Source organism: Orbicella franksi, chromosome 7 (genome assembly GCF_964199315.1).
Source record: "Orbicella franksi chromosome 7, jaOrbFran1.1, whole genome shotgun sequence".
NCBI classification, from domain to species: Eukaryota; Metazoa; Cnidaria; class Anthozoa; order Scleractinia; family Merulinidae; genus Orbicella; species Orbicella franksi.
This window is the reverse complement of record NC_138151.1, coordinates 28,854,025-28,864,024: the sequence shown is the minus strand read 5'-3', so window position 1 is coordinate 28,864,024 and position 10,000 is coordinate 28,854,025. Positions and strand designations below refer to the sequence as shown.

The 10,000-nt window shown below is 40.5% G+C and overlaps 2 protein-coding genes across 2 annotated transcripts in view; both read left to right on the top strand.

Moving 5' to 3' along the window:
* Nucleotides 1-1,300, top strand: part of LOC145493459 (uncharacterized) — a 31,706-nt gene extending 30,406 nt beyond the window's left edge. Inside the window, exon 47 of the mRNA XM_081472932.1 lies at nucleotides 513-1,300. Coding sequence (XP_081329058.1) covers nucleotides 513-605 — 93 coding nt within the window. The 3' untranslated portion in view covers nucleotides 606-1,300. The remainder of the gene's footprint in view (nucleotides 1-512) is intronic.
* Nucleotides 1,301-2,956: 1,656 nt separating this feature from the next.
* LOC145492914 (vang-like protein 2) lies at nucleotides 2,957-5,447 on the top strand. Its single transcript, XM_081472291.1, has one exon. It carries the CDS (start codon nucleotides 3,490-3,492, stop codon nucleotides 4,984-4,986), a length of 1,497 nt encoding a protein of 498 aa, XP_081328417.1. The 5' UTR covers nucleotides 2,957-3,489; the 3' UTR covers nucleotides 4,987-5,447.
* The last annotated feature ends 4,553 nt before the right edge of the window (nucleotides 5,448-10,000 follow it).

Genomic DNA, 10,000 nt, shown 5'->3' with positions numbered 1-10,000 from the left:
GCCATATTGGTGTACCAAACCAATCCTGTGGGAGTCGAACTTTTTTTCTTATGTAAACACGTTCTTTCTTTCAATACATTTTCATGGTTGCTGGCCACGTGAGTGAAAACGGTCTATTTATTCAGCCCAAATTCACACTTACTTTGTAGTGATTTAGTTTGAAATTTTGTTATAATTTGAAGAATAGATAAGCTAAGGACCAGGTTGTCCGCCAGAAAAAAAAAAAAAGAATTACAAAAAAGGAACGTGTGTTTTCTAGTTTGAATGATTACACTGGATGATTAATCAGGGAAAATAGACATTTCTGTGTTGGTTTCGGGAAAACTTTAACAGATCGGTTTTTCGGAACATCGTACAGCCCCCTCGGGGATTTGTTAGCCCCCTAAAATCCTTTGTCCTGTTTCAGTTTTCCAGATTATGAATCTCGGCTGAACCCGCAGCAGGATAGGGAACCCCTTATAATGTTGAAGAAGGCTATTAGCTTACTAATGTGGCTTGTGTATTTGTTTTAGTGTATCCGTAAGTGGTTGGTGGGAGAGCAAAGCACATGTCCAACTTGCCGTGTTCACGCTCTTCTACCGGACGAGTTTCCTCGTCTCAAGTGAGGATGAAGTTTTACTGGAATCAAAATCTGAAGAGTCATTATATAATGTTCAGAACAGGCCGCCATATTATGGTTTTTGTACTGCAGAAACTAGAAAACGTCTAGGCGCACAGAGGCGAAAAAAAGTTGTCTACGCTTTGCAGTGATAATTTTACAAGTAGAACAACACAATGCAACATTTTGAAGTTAATTTATGTTGACAGCTTAAGTCAGTTAAATTGCATTATACCATATACCATTCATGGATTACGGTAATTATTACAACATTTATGAATCAGCGTTTATAAGCCATACAACAGTAAAGAGAATTATAGTTGTTGTGGAACAGTTTTATGTCTTTGCGGAATCGGGCGGGTGTAGGTTGCTTGCGAACGCAGACGGACTTCCTGAAACAACCAGCGAAAATCCACGAGCATTTCAGGTTAACCAGCCGTTTATGGGAACGAGTAAACGCGAAATCAACCTCTGCGTGGGTCGCTGAAGATCTGCTTGGACTGGTTTATAAGTTACTCGCGGATTCAAGAGCTATATTGTCTTTAAGAGATTTTTTCTTTTTTCACTGTACTCTTTGGATAAGTGGTTTTCATATTTGTTAAACACAAATAACTCTGTGCTCACCAGTGTTATTTTAAACCAGAAGACCATGTTGATTGCTTTTTTAGAAATCAGTCTTAATTAATAAACTGTAGAAACAGTCTGTGTGTCGAGGTGTGTAATAATACTTCTCAAAAGTAGCCGCTTGTCGCAAGTTCACCGCAGAAGAATAATTGAAGCATTGATTCATTTGGTGTCAAAGCCAGGTGGATAATGGAGAGATTTTTTAAGGAGATTAACCGATCTTTTATAGTCTTAACGAACAGTTAAAAGCTTTGGCGCCATAATGCTTTATCGACCTCTTGGTTCCTCCCTGAAGCTCATAGGGAGTTTAAGGAGCTACGATGGCGACGCCGAGGGCAAAGTCAGTTGAAAATGAAATTATATTTATATTTTACCTACGAATCTCGTGATACCCTAAGTCATTTAGTTTGGTTTTCTTTGTCAAAGCTATCTCGAAACTGATTGTGGAACTCGGCGTTGAATTCGAAGTATAAATGTTAAAAATTATCCGTTGTGGTTCACGTTTTCTACACAACGCTGAATTTGGTCATTTCACGTTGTTGATTTACAGAGGACGGCAAAGAAATGTACCAAGAATTATTGTGCACGTGCACAGCCATTGTATTGCTTTTTTTCCGCTGCCGTTGTGGTTTTCAACTGTAATAATTCGCTTGTCTCCTCCTGAGGAAACATTTACGTATTTTGTCATAGGAGGGAGGAGTGGGAAGCGCAATGTGTCGCTTTTCCCTTCTCCGTGCTGTTTTTGTCTTCTCTACATTTTAAGCAAAGAATTCCTAGTTGTTTCAATTTTAATTTTTTTCTCCCATTCTACTAAATTTCTGACAGCCTTTGTGAATTATCTATCCGTATAAACTGACCCCTCCCTTCCTTCCAACCCCGCTGCGTAGGATCTCGACCTGGTCCGGCAAAAAAAATATAGAAAATATAACACTGTCGCTTCGAAGTCGTTCTTTGATTCAAAGTTTACCATCTCATGCTTCGAAATAAACCGAATCCCACTGGTAAAACCCCAAAGTAGATTGTCGGTGAACCCACAACAGGAGAACACTTCTTTTCGAGTGCAGTGTTTATGATGCATTTCCGCTTTGCTCCATAACTGATCGCTTTTGAGTTATGCAATTTGTAGAAATAAACAATTCTCTGTGTTTCTTTATATGCGTACAGGAAGTGGCTGTACTTAACCCATTCTTTACCTGGTTTCCTGTCAGAAAGTTCGATTGAAAGCGAGTTTTCGTTCACTTTTGTTGTATCATGATTTTTTATTCGAGTCGCTGTGAACTGTACAACACATCCAGTTTTTGCTTACTGAAGTTCACTTTGTCGAGCTCTTACTGGAGTTCAAAAGTTCCTACAACAACAGCAGCAAGTTGAATCTCGTGTGATACACGAATCGTTTTCGAATTTGATTAATTTGCCATTGTAACATGAAACCCAGATGGACAAGACAAACACAAGATGAATGCCTCCGCGTGACATGTCTGTTTAACACCATTCTGAGGGTATCTCAGCTATCTAACCGACCCCCATTCTTAAGATGTTTTGTTTTTCCCTCCCGTAAAATTCCAAACGAAGCCCGCTTTGAAGGTCGCTTCCGGCCTGATGTTTGTTTGTCTTGGGTCTTTGTCTCTTAACTTTCTGCTTAATAATGTATCAGAACTAGGACTCAAGCATGTCGAATCTGTTAATTCGACATCAAAACAACTTCCTTTATTTCATATTGTTGTTTGTTAATAATCGTTTCATCAAGTGATCGTATTTCAACTACGAAGTCACGCTACAAATTTTAGACGCAAAAACTCCAAACCATTGAACATAAGCCGCCAAGAATCACTTAATGGAATTTTTTCGACCTCCGGTTCTCTATTTTTTTGTCCAGTGAAGCATTTCTAACGATCAGAATAAATTTTTGCAGTTTTAGGGACCCGAGTAAATATCAATCACGTGCACACGGTAAAATTCCCAATAGGATCATTGATAGGGCTTCTAATTATTCCAAAGAATGTTAATAAATTAAAGTGGCCAATCATGTGCTCCCAAGGGAGTCACTCTTGAAAAAGAGAGGTCTTCAAAGTGACATGTATAGCGTTCCGACAAACGTGCTGTATTTGAATTCAGTGTGCGATTGTGCTTTGAGACGAGCGCCAAAAAACTTCCACTTCTGCCCACAAGCACACTAGAAAGAAAGGCGTATATCAGTTGAAGGGTTGCGCTAAGAGTTGAAAGCATTTCATGCCGAAGAACGGCTTTGGTAGCCGGAGATTTTAGCCATGCCGAGAGGGGAACATCACAAATCCGATCGCGATAGAGACCATAATCATAGGGACCGACGAGACCGAGCCGAGGAAACTGGAAGTCAAGAAATATTAGATGAAGGTATTATACAAGTGCAGGTTATTCCTCAAGACGACAATTGGGGAGAGACAGCAACATCTATCACTGAAACAGCAACATCGATCGTAACACTTAGCGAGACAGACTTGAGTGATGTTGTCAAAGAAAGACGTGGTATTTCATGCGGCACGTTCGGGCGCCATGTTAAGCTCGTACCCCAAGCGATTTTGTGCCTGTTCGCTGTTGCTTCGCCGATCTTTTTCGTCGTTTTTCCCGTTGTTACATGGAAGCCTACACCCTGTGGCTCAAACTGTGATGGTCTTTTCATCAGCTTTGCCGTCAAAGAGCTGTTATTAGTGATCGGGATTTGGGCTTTGTATTTTCGATTGTCGCGGGTCACGTTGCCTCGAGTGTTTGTTCTTCGGGTTGGAATGATGGCGCTTGTTTTCATGGTCCTCGTTTGTTACTGGCTTTTCTACGGTTTGCGGATCATCGACAAGACAGTACACTTTACTGAGATCCTTCACTTTGCGGTCACGTTGGTAGATACTCTGCTTTTCTTGCATTATGCATCACTGGTGGTGTTGTGGATTCGACAATCCGACCCTTTGTTTACACTCAAAGTGATTCGCAGCACCGATGGAGTCAGTCGATTTTATAACATCGGTCCTCTGTCCATTCAGCGGACGGCCGTGTTTGTGTTGGAGCAGTATTACAAGGATTTTCCCGAGTATAATCCCTATCTGACGCAAACTCCTGCGAGGTCATCGCATAAGCAGTTCTCCAGTCTCAAGTTCTATGACATAGACGGCAAGCAAAATGACAAAGTAAACCCACGGGCCAAAGCAATCTTAACAGCGGCTTCAACCCGTAGACGCGATCCTGCGAGAAACGACCGCTTTTACGAAGAAGCGGAGTTCGATCGAAAGGTTAAGCGGCGAAAAGCGCGCTTGTATAACGCCTGCGAGGAGGCGTTTGGACACATCAAACGCGTGCAACTCGAGCGCGGACCGTGTGTACCCATGGACCCAGAGGAGACAGCGCAATCATTGTTTCCATCGTTTGCGCGACCACTTCAGAAATATCTAAGGACTGTAAGACTCCACCATCGCTTCACAATGGATGGAATCATTAAACATCTCGCTCACTGTCTTACTTTCGACATGACCCCGAAAGCGTTTCTGGAACGTTATACGAACGACCAGCCCTGTGTAGAATTTACGACGAAAAAGCGAACTCAAAGCTGGAGTTTAGTCTGCGAAGAACAGGTTACCAAATCATTGTCCTCCTCAACAGTTTTTCAACTCAAATGCGAGGATCTTTCTATCATTGTTACGGTTAGAAGACTCCCGTACTTTGATATTTCAGAAGACGAATTTGACTTTGAAAGCAATAAGTTTGTATTGAGGCTCAACTCCGAGACTTCGGTTTGAGCCAGCAGCAAACACTGCGGACCAAATATTTTGTAAATATAATTATTGCCGTTGTATTTTTCAAGTGTGCTCTCAGAGAGAAACAAACTTTAAGTTAAGGACATTTTTCAAGCGCTTGGATATTACAGTTGAATGTTTATTTCAACATGAAATGTACGATATTGTTTCCTCGTTCGTGTTATTCCAAAGACAATCACGATTGTATTGAATTTCTATAGAAAATGTTGCAAGCCAAGGAACATTGTTAATTCTTGTACTTTCTAACGTAAACTTGTACAAAAAACAGCTTCGTTATTGAACGATCCTTTATTTTCGAAAGGATTGGCAGTTTAATTGTAATAGATTTGTTAGTGATTTGTGCGAAACTATTTTGATCTTTATCTCTTTGCATTTATTATTTACGGCCGAAAATTCCAGTTTAATTTACAAACTGCAAACTAATTAAATCTTTTGGAACTGACTTTTACTAGTTAATTGCGGTTGGAGTTGCATTTCGTTAAATGCAGTCGACAGAATCAACCTTCTGTTGGATCAGTTATCGATGCGTGTTTGTTTGATATTTTTGAAACATCTTGAAGAGGTAATTTGCGACCTGGAATCAGTGCTGTTGTCCGAGACAGAGAAAATAATGCCACTTTAACACTGTGTTAATGGAATTAAGACCTTGGTTAATTTTCTCGAGAGTAAAAATCGGCGGGGATCATAAGTGCTTGAGAGATGGGTTGTTTTCTTATAATCCTTCCTGGGTAGTGGATTTCTTTTATTGCGGTCGAACGGACCGAAAATATGCATTATTAACGCGCTATCTCAAGGTGTTTAACAAACGATCGTGTATCGTCTGAGCTTTGCTGCGAGATCAAAACTAAATCGCGCTGAAAGCGAAGCTCAGAAGATTGTTTACATTTTACAGAGCTGCCAAAGCCTGGATATATATCTATTTTGAGGAGAATTTACAAATTCCACGAAGCTAAATTGCTTTGTTTGAATAGAATTCTTACGTCGATGCGCCCTTCAACCCCCCTCTGCGAACTGTTTAATGGCGCCCTTTTAATACAAAGTTATTGCGTTTTTGACTGCTTGAAATATAGGCATGAATTGTCTTTTTTGTCGCTCAACATGCGAGATTTAATCAATATGCGTCCTCGGTGATTGTCTAGCTTAGATTTTACCGCCTCGCGAATGTTAAATCATTAGATTCTGCACAAAAGAACTGTCACGGTAGGTTTGAAACGTTTAAATTTTCGTGATCAAAGATAGCGGACAACAAAGCCACTGCCTTGACCCTGGAGAGATTAGCAATTTTAATAACCCGAACCGGCCAGACAGGCCGATCATAAATTCGCACAGAACAGAACATCTTTGCTAATCAGCAGCGATTCCTTGAAATAATTTGCCATAAACGTGTGAATGAACGTGATTCGGATATATCGCCCAGCATGTTTGCAATAACTGATTGTGTGAAATGGGTGTGAATTGCCACAGGGCTGGGTTTCGTCACAGTAGGCAATGTAAACAAATCTACCTTGTCCGGAATATTAATTAGCTCCACTTCAACGAAGCTTTATAAATAATCTTTGATGATTGTAAACTTTCTCCGGGGTACGTGACTACACAGATGGGAAAACTTAATTTTGTAAAACTTCAATCTGGTAGCCAGTACATGTTGAACGCCTACGCGAGAGTTTCAGCCAGGATGCAAACGGCGAGAACTTATTTGGTTCGGGTATTCGAGGAACGTTCGGAAGAACTCATTCTGCTAATTATTGTCGTGTACAAATCGGAAATAGCAAATTGCTTAGAAAAAGGTGGTTAAATTCATTGGTTTTGAACAAATATTCATCTGTGATTGTTATCATTTCGGTCGTGATCGAGTTATAATTCATTTGATCATTTCATTCCTGAACAGCCATGTCGCCTGTAAAATCTGAAAAACAACTCTACTTGAAAATATAATCATAAGCACAAACCAGAATGAGTTCTGGACAGACCAATATTTCCTTCAATAACCGATTTTACTCAGTTTGGCGAGATTTGTTGCAATACTGGGCTTGCTTTCTATACATGAAATCGAAAGAAAAAAAAGACTTTTAAGACAACCTGTAACAGACCATGAGCCGTGTAACTGCCTCCCAAGGGAGTACAAATGATTCACTAGGGCTTTTCCTGGTAACGTACCCTAAAACCCCCCTACCCAATTGCAAACAAAAGCTCCCAAGCCCATCCCCGTCGCTCCTCCCTTCTCCCCTCCTTCCCCTTCCCCCCCCCCCCCCCCCCCCCGCTCCGCAAAAAAAGGCTTGATGACACGTACATGTGTATGGCTTATACGCGAAATATCTTCCTTTTCACGCGTAAAGGGCTGGGCAATCTGTTACCGTGAACAGCATATCTTATCCCCCTCCGGGCTGGAGAACACTAGGGAACTGTTTAGATCTACCAGAATGAAGGAGGTTAGGTTGAATAAGGGAAACAGTCTACTTTGGAAAGTTTTTTTGGGCCAAATTCGTCAACTGAAATCAAGACTTTTCATCGATCCACGACCCCAAAAGATACGTTGTTGACAGACTGTGATTCCAGACTTTTCGGCTGACAGAAAAAAAATTGAAAAGCGGGTGGTTTTCTTTTAGAGAGGTCAAAAGCCTAAATTCCGAACAAACGTTCTCTGTGGCTAAAATTGGATAAGAAATTAAGCCAGCGAATTCCTTTTTATTATGAGCAGCATTTTAAAGCTGTTCCAGTGGTTTTCCTGCAAATTCATGTTAATTCTCAGACTAACTATACTGAAAAAAAACCTGGAGAAATTAAAACAACAGCAACCATTTTAAAATTTTTGGCGCTTAGAGAACAAAATAAATTTCTTCTTTATATCATTCGCGAGCCCCAAATGTGATTTATTAATTTATTTTTGTATTTATTCCAATGGCCCAGGAGTCAAGTTGAATTTTAACATATCGGAAATGACCCTCGGTGAAGTGGTTGAAATTTAATTTATGGCCACAGATCGATTGGATACAACAGACAATGCCCTCCTTGTGCTTTGTAAATAAAGAAGTAGATTTGACAAAAGCACAAGAATTGCCTAGGGACACGAGGAAACCGCAAAGGATGTTGTCGAGTCCTATGGCACAGCAGGGGTCGCTATAAAAAAGAAGTTCGTTGAAGTTGCTGATTGCAATTTTCTTTGCAGGTCAACTTGTTTTCTTCTTCCTAACCAACGTCGATCCCAGTTTCTCTCTCCTTTGCCTCCCTTGTCGTCGCGAGAGAGAGCCTGGGATTAAGGTTGCTTCCTACAAATTACACAAGAGTCTTTTCACAAGCTATTATATTATGTGCCCAGAGTGCTAAGTACTGAGGAGAGTCCTGTTTACGCGGATACGCAATTCCAGTCATTCTTGTTGACTAAGGGTGCTTACCATTTGTCAGAATAAACCGGTTGGGATGACCATTGAAACCAACTAAGCGAGATGTCCAATACATTTTCAATTCGATTTCCCCAAAACAATATGAAATAGAAAATTTAGCGAATGTTAAGGAAATTTCCACCGTTCCGTTTCGAATAGAAAAAGAGGACTACCTCCGAGGTAGTCTATAATTTCCGAGCGGATTTTCCGGAAAACTGTTCTTTTTAAATTCAACCCAAATTTCCGGGGTTGTTTGGTCTACAACTTGTGCAAGTATCAATGAAACGAAGAGGCTTCGTCGTATGTAACCGAAGCACTATTCAGGCTAGGCTCGATCAGTCTTCAGCCGTGGGTGTTTTCGGTGCACCCGCGATCCGGATCCATATACGACTGAAGACTGAACTTAAATTCAGGCTATCAATCAGAAGCCGTATCTACTGTCCCGATATCTTGGGATATCAAGCCCTGCCGTGGCATGATATGGATAGAACGATATCAGGATCACCTTCAAGTAAAGTAATTTTCGTGAGTTAAGTTGAAAAGGGGTTATAAATAAAAAACCATGCATATTCAGCCTTTGTTTACGGTGACTCAAATTTCCCCCCAAAACTAAACTCTCGCCTCTCACCACGTCATGCTTCTAGCGCGCGCGCTAGCGCTCAGTAATAAAATGAACAATGATAGGACAGATGGCCATAGCTATAGCTTTTCCTGGATTTAACAATCTTGGACGCTCGGTGAGCCCTATTTTTCTTTTGATGGATCATTTTCTCTGCCGATTTTCTACGTTTAGTGAAAAAATGAAGAAAATCTATCGATTAGAAGTTTGCATTTTTTGGAAATCATGTACCATCAAATTTCGTTCTCTTTAGCTCTTCGTTTATGAATGAATGAATGAATGAATGAATGAATGAATGAATGAATGAATGAATGAATGAAAGACTTTATTGAAGCGTCAATAGTATTTAGCTTAAAAAAAACTAATTGGGGACACTATTTACACAATAAAATATACCTTACCTAAAGATATCAGGACAGTAAATACGGCTTCTGAATTCAGGTTCAGTCTGTGCGGCGGTTTCAAATGCCTCTTGGAGGGTTAAGATTTGTGAAAAAGTTGGCAACCTTTGGAATTATATACGCCACAGACCCACTTCTACAGAATATGGCTAAGATCGTTTGCATCCGTTGACTCACCTTCGATATTTTTAACTGTAAACCCCTGTAGACCATGCTGAATTACGTGCGCCAAATTTTAAAATCAGGGTAGTTTTCCACAGGCTTTCTCTCTGAAACGAAGTCGGTGACCCCCATAATTTTTTGCATTTCTGACAGAAGTAACTCATTACCTCACTGCGGTGAAAATTTAAAAATCTATCGACTGAAAATTTTCGCGCCAACGTCCTTAAGAACGCAACAATTACAGGTCATTTTGGATTGGTGTTTGCCGTCCCCGATTATGGCTCCTATGTTTGCTGAAAATCACATGACTATCGTGACGTCATCGTTTTCAAAAAGTTCCGTTTTCAAAGTGTTTTCCGCCCGCAAAACGCAAAGCCGTTGTTTTCAAATTCCTCCGGTTTGAGGAGCGTTTTCGAGAAGCTTTAGTGTGATTA